Consider the following 13,049-nt stretch of genomic DNA (forward strand, 5'->3'; position numbering starts at 1 on the left):
GTCCCGTGCGAGTTTGATGCAAATTCAGCCATACGATCTTTATGACTGAAATCTCATCGCACAGAGATCGCATGTGATTTTCACTGCAGTGCGGTGCGAATCACAACCAATCTCTGACATCGCTCCAGTGTGACCCAGCCTTTAGTCCTGTCACTGGGGAAAGGAAAGACGATAAACAGCTATCCTGTGACAGAGCCCATTTACACTGATAAGCAGGGCACTGATCATCAGTACAGCCCCATCAGTGCCAATCAGTGTCCATCAGTGCAGCATATCAGTGCTGGCTGCCTATCAGTGCCCATCAGTGCTGCCTATCAGTGCCACCTTATCAGTGCAGCCTCATTAGTGCCCATCAGTGGCCATTAGTACATATTATCAGTGCCCAGCAGTGCAGCCTTATCAGTGCCCATTAGTGCAGCCTCACATGTGCCAATCAGTGCAGCCTCATCAGTGCAGCCTATCAGTGAAGCCTCATCACCTCACATCAGTGAAGAAAAAACATTACTTATTTACAAAATTTTATAACAGAAACAAAGAAAAAGGTTTGGTCTTTTTTTTTTTGATTGTTTAGCAACAAATAAAAACCCCGGTGGTGATTAAATACCAAAACAAAGTTCTATCTCTCTTAAAAAAATGATAAAAATGTCATATATGTACAGTGTTGCATGACCGCACAATTGTCATTCAAAGTGCAACAGCACTGAATGCTGAAAACTAATCTGGGCAGGAAGAAAGTGAAAGTGCCCAGTAGGCAGGTGATTAAAGAACAGTGGAGGTTTGAAGTTCTACCAAAAAAAAAAAGAAAGACAAAGAAAGAAGCTAGTTTTTAAAGATTTTACTTTTAGGGTTATGGAATAATTGTGTGCAGTAAATGTCACTTTTCTCTGTCACAATGTGAAATATTTTGGTTATCATTCCATTGCTTCTACAACTACAATTTGTAGTCTATTGACTATGGCGCCTGTCCTTCATTTAGGAATGCTGTTAAAATCAATGACGCATTGGGGGTTATTTACTAAAGGTAAATCCACTTTGCACTACAAGTGCACTTGGAAGTGCAGTCGCTGTAGATCTGAAGAGGACATGCAAGGAAAATAAAAAACAGCATTTTTGCTTGCACATGATTGGATGAAAAAATCAGCAGAGCTTCCCCTCAGATCTACAGCGACTGCACTTACAAGTGCACTTATAAGTGCACTTTCAGTGCACTTGTAGTGCAAAGTTAATTTGCTTTTAGTAAGACCCCTTTCACACTGCCAGCATTTTTCATGCAATACAGCGCTAAAACTAGCGCCTGCATAGCGCCTGAAAAAAGCAGCTTCATTCACTCCAGTGTGCACTGGTAGGGCATCACAAAAAGTCCTGCAAGCAGCTTCTTTGGAGCGGTGAAGGAGTGGTGAACTCACCGCACCTCCACCGCTGCTCCCCATTGAAACCAATAGGGCAGCGCTGTGATACCGATCCAGCGGCATTTTGCGGGCGGATTTAACCCCTTTTCGCCTGCTAGTGGGGGGGGGGGCTTATAACCGCCCGCTACTGGCCAAATAGCGCAGCTAAAACAACGGTAAAGCGGCACTAAAAATAGCGCTGCTTTACCGGCAACGCCCGGGGCGGCTCTGTGTGAAAGCCGTCTAAATCAACCCCATACTGTCGCTGCCTGTTACCACAGAGAGAGTTAGCCAGGGGGCCCCATCAGTATTTTACAATAGGGGCCTATGATTTGTAGCTAGGCCTAGATTCTAGTGATATTTTGTGACATCTGATTGTGCGCTGGGGTAACACTGGCAATGTGCTAGTTATACGTAAACATTGAAATATTTATTTTCCTCACATCCTCTCTGGTAACCAGCACATGACGCTGTCTAGTAACCGCACGCATATGACATCATTGTAATGACATTTGGTACAGCACAGGTTAACCCTGCCTTTGTTTTCATGAACCTTTTTCTTGTAGGATAGAGATAAGCTCCTTGTTCCTGACACAGGGAGGAGGAGAGTGAGGGAGTGAAGGGGCTGGTCAGTCATTTATGCAGTTATAAACACACTATCAGCCATGCTGTACTTTGACCAAGACATCTGTATAAATAAGCCGGGAGGAGGAGAAGTGGAAGGCAGGCAGAGCTGAGGCTGTGTACCAAACATGGCGAGCACAGATAACACAGTGGAGTCTGTGGAGTCTGTGGTAGGAGTCCTCTTCTCCAAAAACCGCCAGGAGTGCCCTGAGCCAATAAAAGCAGAAGTGCAAGGTAAGCCCTATTGTTTTTTAGTGCCGCCTGACTCATTCGCTGTACGCAAGACAGGACCGCAACATATTCTAATCTCTATTTTTATCATTTTTCAATTATATACTATAGTTTGCACTACCTTGAATTGCCATCAGGTTTATTTATTATGGCAGTGCAAAGTGCATACCTTCCAACTGTCCCTGATTTGGAACAATGTCCCTCTGTCCCTCATTCCTCCTCATTTGTCCCTCATTTTTGTCAGATCCATATAGGTGTGTATAAAATGTACTTTTTATCTTTCAAAAAGTTTTTGCCCAGCGCTAAGCCTTTCATCCAATTTCTAAATTGCTGCATTTGTACATTTTAAAAGCCAATATAAAGTAATAGTAGTGGTAAAAAAAAGTCCTCGTGGATTTAAAGCGGTAGTAAACCCGCAAATTTTTATTTTATATTTTTAAACCTGCAAAGCAAAAGGCATAATGAGCTAGTATGCACCGCATACTAGCTCATTATGAAATACTTACCTTAGAACGAGGCCCCGACATCTGGCCCGATCCACGCCGAGGGAGCTGACATGCTCCCTCAGCGTTTCTTCCGGGTATCGCGGCTCCGGCGCTGTGAGTGGCCGGAGCCGCGATATCGTCACTCCCGCGCACTCCCGAGATTTCATTCCGGCCGGTCGGCCACTGCCCTATTTTCAGGCCAAGAATCCCCTTGTGCGCATGCGCCGCTGCAGTCAGCGGCGCATACCGAGGGGAATATCTCCTAAATTCAAAAAAGTAAAAACATCTTACAGATTACAGTACTGTATAAAAAAATTATACACCCCCTTTGTCCCTAGTGGTCTGTGCAGTGCCCTGCATGCACTTTTATATTATAAATGCTGTTTTTTCTGCCTGGAATTTGGAGATTGCCCATAGCAACCAAAAAGTGTCCCTTTATGTCAAAAGTGATTTTAGACCAACTAGAAAACAGAGATAATAAATTATAATCACTTGCAGAATTGAGCGATAGCGATTTGTGGGGAAATTCGTCATCAAACACTAAATCTAATGACAGCGACAATTCTGCAAATGAGCAAATTTCAGTGTTTTTGGATTTGATTACATTATTGAATAATTTTTATTATTATTTATTATATTATAAACGTTATCATACCCAGGATGTCTGCTAGACTCTGGTTTGAACAGATTTAGGAGAGTTATTCCTAAGAATTGCAGGACTACAATATAAAACGCCAAATTTCCATGCAAAATAATTGTACCGCTTTCAGCACCTAAAAGCAGAACTAATCATACCGCCAGGGAGGTTAAGGGGGTGTGGCAGGGGCGTGCTCTATGCCTACATACATTTGTTAGTAGGTGTCCCTCATTCCCTAAATGTTGGGAGGTATGCAAAGTGCAGTGATGACACTGCAGCCGCTGATCAGTGTATTCTGACAACAATGGACCCCACCGCCAGAATACAATATCCTGGGGGGGGGGGGGGGGGAGTTAGGGAATTCCTCCTTCCACCTTGTTTATGTGGATGGAGAAATCTGTTAGATTGTTTTAACTCCAAAAAAAAACTGAGTGTATGGCTAGTGTTACATACATGCACGCATACCACGGCCAACTTACCTACCAGCATGTGTTTGAAATGTGGGAGGAAACCAGGGTACCTGGGGCAAACCCACTCAAGCACAAGGAAAACCTATGAATCCCTTGCAGGTATTGTCCTGACAAGGTTACGATCCGGGGACCCTAGTGCTGCAATGCAGAAGTGCTAGCCACTAAGCCACTTAAAAAAAGCAGAAACCTTTTGTAACCAGTCAGTTCTCAGTTTACTATAGATCAGGGGGATGGAAAATATATTTAGTGGCAATAGTTTTTTGCACGTTTCTCAGAGCAATGAAAATGTCCAATATAAAAGATAACCATAAGGGTTTGTGCACACCTGCACCTGCAAGCTATAATGTGTGCATGCTGGAGTACATTGTGTTGGTGCAATGAGGAGTGGAGCAATACAAATTTAAAAACGCACTGCACTATTTTATTTTTCAGTTTTTTTATTTATTTATTGAAGTGACATAAAGTGTATGTTGTGGCATGCTGCAAGGCCGTGTGTTGTGTAAAAATGCTGCATGTCTGCATTTTCATAGAACACACCACAACCTACCTCAATGCAGCATTACGGTGCAATCAGGGCATATAGAAAACAATTGTTTTCTATGCACCCTTGTGTTGAGCCTATCTTGGTCTATACCAGGGATATGCAATTAGCAGACCTCCAGCTGTTGCAGAACTACAAGTCCCATGAGGCATAGCAAGACTCTGACAGCCACAAGCATGACACCCAGAGGCAGAGGCACTTGTAGTTTTGCAACAGCTGGAGGTCCGTTAATTGCATATTCCTGGTCTATACAAATGCAGCATGAAATCGTTAAAATTTGTGTAATATTGCCAATTGTGGTGTGACTGTGCTGGGAATACAAACGCCAAATACAACCTTATCTGATCACTTGACATCGCAAGACTTTGTTCAGCTGGGACCGGCTGAATTCCAATCCATCTATGGGCAGTCGATCAACTTTAGTACAACCAGCCCTTTGTTTTGTTTTTTTTGTTTGTTTTTTTGTGCAATAACTCCTAGCGCGGTGGGAGGGATTCCCCCATCAACATTTATTGTGTTGATAGGGGAATTAAGTGATTCCCCCATTAAGTGATTTTCTTTTCTTCAACCCCTAGTTGAAGGAAAGAAAATTGCAAAAATGATTGCTTGCTTAATACTACATATGCATACATAATACACAGATAGAAGCATTTTATGACACCATTTAAAAGACCACTGGTGTACAACCATGTGTAACAATCAGATTTGCAGCATTTTAGTAAAATCGGACAAGTAAAAGATAATTTTTTGGTGGTGATTGATGGCCCAAAAAGTGATGCTTTTATTGGGCTGGTCCTGAACTATGATGTCTACAGAAAGACCACTACTTCTACACTGAGAGCAAGAGGTCCTTCTCTGAATCATGCTGGCAGGGAACAGGCAATTCTACTGAGGCTGTGGCTGCTTTCTAAAGAAAATGTAATGTAGTACTTTGAACACCTTTAATGCACCCGAACTTAGATGATTTAAATTGAAAGTTGGGGTTTGAAAGTGGAACTAAAGGCACAACGGTGTCTTGCCGAAAAAGGTCCCCTGGCAGATAATGACCCCCCTGTACTGCGCAGGCACAGCGCTTGTGCAGTACGAACGACTACGGAGTCTCCAAAAATGAACAGCTGATCATCAGCTCTACGCGGTGCTTGCGCACTGAGAGATTCAAGCTCCACCATCCAAGTGGACATAGAGTTAGACGTGCCCGAAGAGTGGCGAGCGGCCTTGCTACAAAGAGGTCTCTTACAACAGTGTTGGAACGCAGGGGCAGTTGTGCCGAGAAAGGTCACCCCGGTGGATAATGACCCCTTGTACTGCACAGGCGCAGCGCTTGCGCAGTACGAACCACAACGGAGCCGCCGAAAATAGCCGAAGCTGAACACCTTTGAGTCAGCTGTACACGGAGCCTGCGCCTGCGTTCCAAGTCCAACACTGTTGGAAGACACAACTTCGCTTCGCTTGCCACGCTTCGGGGCACGGCCTCACATCGCTCGGCATATTTATATTCAAACTCTATGTCCACTTGGATGGTGGGGCTTGAACCTGGACTCTGTGGCGCCGTGTAGAGCTGACAATCAGCCGTTCATCTTCAGAGACTTTCGGCGGCTCCATAGTCATTCGTACTGCGCAAGCGCTTTGCCTGCGCAGTACAGGGGGGACATTATCCGCCGGGGTACCATTTTTGGCAAGACATCGGCATCTTCTCCCTGGGTTCTTACAGGGGCTGATCTTTAGCTGTTTTCATTGGCCAGTGGGGGATGACTGTCACTGGCAGTGTGCCAGAATGGAAACTGAGCAGCTCAGCTTAGTGTACAGATTCTGCAGAAGATTGCAAATAGGCAGGTAAGTGTACTTTATTGCAGAAGAGAGAGACATTGCATGTCTCGTCTGCAAAAAAAGACCCTGTCTGTTCGTTTTTTTAGATTTTAACTTTTGTTCCACTTTAAACAACTCCATTACAGTTCAGTATTTTGAATTTTTTTTTGTAATTTTTTTTAATTTTATTTAATTTTAATTTAATTAATTTTTTTTGTGAGACCATAACAATTTTTGCCTGCTTGCTGTTCCATATCTTTACTATTATTACACAAACAGATAAATAAATGCTCCCTCTAGTGGCTATCTGTATTTTGGGCCGAATGTGTCAGTTAACAATCTCATCGACAGAGCAGGGAATGAATGACGCTTCATTGTCACAAGCACTATCATCAAACATAATGGTAATGCTTCATTCATCAAGCAGAGACAAAATCCAGACATTACTAAGACTCTAAATATTTCATCAGAAACAACTCATGTATCTTGAATGTTTTCTCTTGGATTGTTAACACCAGATCTACAATAATTTTTACAGTGTTCTTGCATAAAGTCATTCATCATATTGAATATTATGCTTATTGTACCATTGCCGTCAGTTACATAGTTACATAGGTTGAAAAAAGACACAAGTCCATCCAGTTCAACCATAAAAAAATAAAAAAATAAAATTAAAAATATATAATCCATTATACCCAATCCTATACCCACAGTTGATCCAGAGGAAGGCGAAAAAAAAACAGAAAAGCATGGCCCAATTTGCTACAGCAGGGGAAAAATTCCTTCCTGATCCCAGAGAGGCAATCAGATTTTCCCTGGATCAACTTTACCTATAAATGTTACTACCCGGTGATGTAAGCTCCCAAGCAAGCAAGTAAAGACCGCCTGTCTGGATTACTTCATCATTGGGAGATAACAACTTACAGTATAATATACAAGAAGTGGCATGCGCTGTTGCCTTTTACGCATTTACGTATTCACCTACATTTTCTGCCGTTAAATTCCAAGGGGGTCAATTTCCCGCTGCACTTTGGTGCACTCCATATGTATTGTTCTTTGGATGTTGGCAGTTATCTACACCTAGCCCCAGGGGCGTTGCTAGGTCTACAAAAGATCTGGGGCTAGAGCCCATAGCAGCGAAGTAAAGAAAGTCATACGCTGGGGCGGGCATACACATGTATATAATATATATGTGTGTGTAATATATATCATATACTATCATTACATTATGGCCCCAGAGAGCCCCCCCCCCCTTACATCAAGGTCCCCAGAGAGCCCTCCCATACATCAGGGTCCCCAGAGAGCCCTCCCTTACATCAGGGTCCCCAGAGAGCCTCCCCCTTACATCAGGGTTCCCAGAGAGCTTGTCACAAGATGCAGCTTGTCTTGTCGCCTGCCACCAAATGCAGATTGTTCCCTGCCACCAAATGCGGATTGTCACTTGCTGTGTCACCTGCCACCAGATGCAGCACATATGCATTGACTGGGTCCCAGAGAGAGGACAGACAGTGAGAGATGATGTAATCTCTCTGCTGCCCACAGTGGCACAGTGAGGGTGGAACAGCGGTGACAGGCTAGGGCAGTGATGGCGAACCTTGGCACCCCAGATGTTTTGAAACTACATTTCCCATGATGCTGATGCTCTCTGCAGTGTAGCTGAACATCATGGAAAATTTAGTTCCAAAACATCTGGGGTGCCAAGGTTTGCCATCACTGGGCTAGGGTATACAGACAAACTAGGGTAGTATAGAGTTTCTCCCCTCGCCCTCCTCCCTCCTGCATGGCTTGCACTCACCTGGCGCCACCCCTGCTCAGGAGCTCGTGTGAGAAAATTCCTCCCGGCTCTATCATATGGGTGGAGCAAGGGAGGAGACACACTTTCACACTGATCTTCGGGCTCTGGCTGTCACTGAAGCACCGATTGCCGACTCAGTGAGAGTGCCGTGGCTGTGCGGGACAGCGCTGTGTCAGGCAGCCGGCAACACTTGCAGAATTGAGCGATAGCGATTTGTGGGGAAATTCGTCATCAAACACTAAATCTAATGACAGCGACAATTCTGCAAATGAGCAAATTTCAGTGTTTTTGGATTTGATTACATTATTGAATAATTTTTATTATTATTTATTATATTATAAACTTTATCATACCCGGGATGTCTGCTAGACTCTGGTTTGAACAGATTTAAGAGAGTTATTCCTAAGAATTACAGGACTACAATATAAAACGCCAAATTTCCATGCAAAATAATTGTACCGCTTTCAGCACCTAAAAGCAGAACTAATCATACCGCCAGGGAGGTTAAGGGGGTGTGGCAGGGGGCGTGCCCTATGCCTACATACATTTGTTAGTAGGTGTCCCTCATTCCCTAAATATTGGGAGGTATGCAAAGTGCAGTGATGACACTGCAGCCGCTGATCAGTGTATTCTGACAACAATGGACCCCACCGCCAGAATACAATATCCTGGGGGGGGGGGGGAGTTAGGGAATTCCTCGATCCACCTTGTTTATGTGGATGGAGAAATCTGTTAGATTGTTTTAACTCCAAAAAAAAACTGAGTGTATGGCTAGTGTTACATACATGCACGCATACCACGGCCAACTTACCTACCAGCATGTGTTTGAAATGTGGGAGGAAACCGGGGTACCTGGGGCAAACCCACTCAAGCACAAGGAAAACCTATGAATCCCTTGCAGATATTGTCCTGACAGGATTGCGATCCGGGGACCCTAGTGCTGCAATGCAGAAGTGCTAGCCACTAAGCCACTTAAAAAAAGCAGAAACCTTTTGTAACCAGTCAGTTCTCAGTTTACTATAGATCAGGGGGATGGAAAATATATTTAGTGGCAATAGTTTTTTGCACGTTTCTCAGAGCAATGAAAATGTCCAATATAAAAGATAACCATAAGGGTTTGTGCACACCTGCACATGCAAGCTATAATGTGTGCATGCTGCAGTACATTGTGTTGGTGCAATGAGGAGTGGAGCAATACGAATTTAAAAACGCACTGCACTATTTTATTTTTCAGTTTTTTTATTTATTTATTGAAGTGACATAAAATGTATGTTGTGACATGCTGCAAGGCCGTGTGTTGTGTAAAAATGCTGCATGTCTGCATTTTCATAGAACACACCACAACCTACCTCAATGCAGCATTACGGTGCAATCAGGGCATATAGAAAACAATTGTTTTCTATGCACCCTTGTGTTGAGCCTATGTTGGTCTATACCAGGGATATGCAATTAGCAGACCTCCAGCTGTTGCAGAACTACAAGTCCCATGAGGCATAGCAAGACTCTTGACAGCCACAAGCATGACACCCAGAGGCAGAGGCACTTGTAGTTTTGCAACAGCTGGAGGTCCGTTAATTGCATATTCCTGGTCTATACAAATGCAGCATGAAATCGTTAAAATTTGTGTAATATTGCCAATTGTGGTGTGACTGTGCTGGGAATACAAACGCCAAAGATTACAACCTTATCTGATCACTTGACATCGCAAGACTTTGTTCAGCTGGGACCGGCTGAATTCCAATCCATCTATGGGCAGTCGATCAACTTTAGTACAACCAGCCCTTTGTTTTGTTTTTTTTGTTTGTTTTTTTGTGCAATAACTCCTAGCGCGGTGGGAGGGATTCCCCCATCAACATTTATCGTGTTGATAGGGGAATTAAGTGATTCCCCCATTAAGTGATTTTCTTTTCTTCAACCCCTAGTTGAAGGAAAGAAAATTGCAAAAATGATTGCTTGCTTAATACTACATATGCATACATAATACACAGATAGAAGCATTTTATGACACCATTTAAAAGACCACTGGTGTACAACCATGTGTAACAATCAGATTTGCAGCATTTTAGTAAAATCGGACAAGTAAAAGATAATTTTTTGGTGGTGATTGATGGCCCAATAAGTGATGCTTTTATTGGGCTGGTCCTGAACTATGATGTCTACAGAAAGACCACTACTTCTACACTGAGAGCAAGAGGTCCTTCTCTGAATCATGCTGGCAGGGAACAGGCAATTCTACTGAGGCTGTGGCTGCTTTCTAAAGAAAATGTAATGTAGTACTTTGAACACCTTTAATGCACCCGCACTTAGATGATTTAAATTGAAAGTTGGGGTTTGAAAGTGGAACTAAAGGCACAACGGTGTCTTGCCGAAAAAGGTCCCCTGGCAGATAATGACCCCCCTGTACTGCGCAGGCACAGCGCTTGTGCAGTACGAACGACTACGGAGTCTCCAAAAATGAACAGCTGATCATCAGCTCTACGCGGTGCTTGCGCACTGAGAGATTCAAGCTCCACCATCCAAGTGGACATAGAGTTAGACGTGCCCGAAGAGTGGCGAGCGGCCTTGCTACAAAGAGGTCTCTTACAACAGTGTTGGAACACAGGGGCAGTTCTGCCGAGAAAGGTCACCCCGGCGGATGATGACCCCCTGTACTGCGCAGGAGCAGCGCTTGCGCAGTACGAACCACAACGGAACCGCCGAAAATAGCCAAAGCTGAACACCTGTGAGTCAGCTGTACACGGAGCCTGCGCCTGCGTTCCAAGTCCAACACTGTTGGAAGACACAACTTCGCTTCGCTCGCCACGCTTCGGGCACGGCCTCACATCGCTCGGCATATTTATATTCAAACTCTATGTCCACTTGGATGGTGGGGCTTGAACCTGGACTCTGTGGCGCCGTGTAGAGCTGACAATCAGCTGTTTATCTTCAGAGACTTTCGGCGGGTCCGTAGTCATTCGTACTGCGCAAGCGCTGTGCCTGCGCAGTACAGGGGGGGGCTTTGTCCGCCGGGGGACCATTTTTGGCAAGACATCTGCATCTTCTGGGTTCTTACAGGGGCTGGTCTTTAGCTGTTTTGATTGGCCAATGGGGGATGACTGTCACTGGCAGTGTGCCAGAATGGAAACTGAGCAGCTCAGCTTAGTGTACAGATTCTGCAGAAGATTGCAAATAGGCAGGTAAGTGTACTTTATTGCAGAAGAGAGAGACATTGCATGTCTCGTCTGCAAAAAAAGACCCTGTCTGTTCATTTTTTTCGATTTTAACTTTTGTTCCACTTTAAACAACTCCATTACAGTTCAGTATTTTTAATTAATTTTTTTTATTTTTTTTTATATTTAATTTTATTTTAATTTAATTTATTTTTTAGTGAGACCATAACAATTTTTGCCTGCTTGCTGTTCCATATCTTTACTATTATTACACAAACAGATAAATAAATGCTCCCTCTAGTGGCTATCTGTATTTTGGGCCGATTGTGTCAGTTAACAATCTCATCGACAGAGCAGGGAATGAATGACGCTTCATTGTCACAAGCACTATCATCAAACATAATGGTAATGCTTCATTCATGAAGCAGAGACAAAATCCAGACATTACTAAGACCCGAAATATTTCATCAGAAACAACTCATGTGTCTTGAATGTTTTCTCTTGGATTGTTAACACCAGATCTACAATAATTTTTACAGTGTTCTTGCATAAAGTCATTCATCATATTGAATATTATGCTTATTTTACCATTGCCGTCAGTTACATAGTTACATAGTTAGGTTGAAAAAAGACACAAGTCCATCCAGTTCAACCATAAACAAATAAAAAAATAAAATTAAAAATATCATATAATCCATTATACCCAATCCTATACCCACAGTTGATCCAGAGGAAGGCGAAAAAAAAACAGAAAAGCATGGCCCAATTTGCTACAGCAGGGGAAAAATTCCTTCCTGATCCCAGAGAGGCAATCGGATTTTCCCTGGATCAACTTTACCTATAAATGTTACTACCCAGTGATGTCAGCTCCCAAGCAAGCAAGTAAAGACCTCCTGTCTGGATTACTCCATCATTGGGAGGGCAATTTACAGTATAATATAGAAGAAGTGGCATGCGCTGTTGCCTTTTACGCATTTACGCATTCACCTACATTTTCTGCCGTTAAATTCCAAGGGGGTCAATTTCCCGCTGCACTTTGGTGCACTCCATATGTATTGTTCTTCGGATGTTGGCAGTTATCTACACCTAGCCCCAGGGGCGTTGCTAGGTCTACAAAAGATCTGGGGCTAGAGCCCATAGAAGCGAAGTAAAGAAAGTCATACAATTGGGCGGGCATACGCATGTATATAATATACGTGTGTGTGTAATATATGTATCATATACTATCATTACATCAAGGTCCCCAGAGAGCCCTCCCTTACATCATGGTCCCCAGAGAGCCCCACCCCCTTACATCAAGGTCCCCAGAGAGCCCTCCCTTACATCAGGGTCCCCAGAGAGCCCTCCCTTACATCAGGGTTCCCAGAGAGCCCTCCCTTACATCAGGGTTCCCAGAGAGCTTGTCACAAGATGCAGCTTGTATTGTCACCTGCCACCAAATGCAAATTGTTCCCTGCCACCAAATGCGGATTGTCACTTGCTGTGTCACCTGCCACCAGATGCAGCACATATGCATTGACTGGGTCCCAGAGAGAGGACAGGCAGTGAGAGATGATGCAATCTCTCTGCTGCCCAAAGTGGCACAGTGAGGGTGGAACAGCGGTGACAGGCTAGGGTATACAGACAAACTAGGGTAGTATAGAGTTTCTCCCCTCCCCCTCCTCCCTCCTGCATGGCCTGCACTCACCTGGCACCACCCCTGCTCAGGAGTCCGTGTGAGAAAATTCCTCCCGGCTCTATCATATGGGTGGAGCAAGGGAGGAGACACACTTTCACACTGATCTTCGGGCTCGATTGCCGACTCAGTGAGAGTGCCGTGGCTGTGCGGGACAGTGCTGTGTCAGGCAGCCGGCAACACCACTACTGAATCTGCACTCGGTGCGAATCGTGCAGGTAGTGCTATCTCTCAAATTGCCGCCTGGG

At 44.1% G+C, this 13,049-nt stretch overlaps 1 protein-coding gene across 1 annotated transcript in view; it reads left to right on the forward strand.

The window, feature by feature from the left end:
• The first annotated feature begins 2,080 nt into the window (after positions 1 to 2,080).
• The window catches only part of BCO1 (beta-carotene oxygenase 1), a 65,261-nt gene continuing 54,292 nt past the window's right edge, over positions 2,081 to 13,049 (forward strand). The window contains exon 1 of the mRNA XM_077455028.1: positions 2,081 to 2,246. Within this exon, the coding sequence (XP_077311154.1) occupies positions 2,141 to 2,246 (106 nt within the window). The 5' untranslated portion in view covers positions 2,081 to 2,140. The remainder of the gene's footprint in view (positions 2,247 to 13,049) is intronic.

The sequence above is a fragment of the Lithobates pipiens genome, unplaced genomic scaffold, assembly GCF_037356315.1.
Source record: "Lithobates pipiens isolate NorthernLeopardFrog02 unplaced genomic scaffold, aLitPip1_a1.2 Scaffold_10, whole genome shotgun sequence".
Taxonomy (NCBI): Eukaryota; Metazoa; Chordata; class Amphibia; order Anura; family Ranidae; genus Lithobates; species Lithobates pipiens.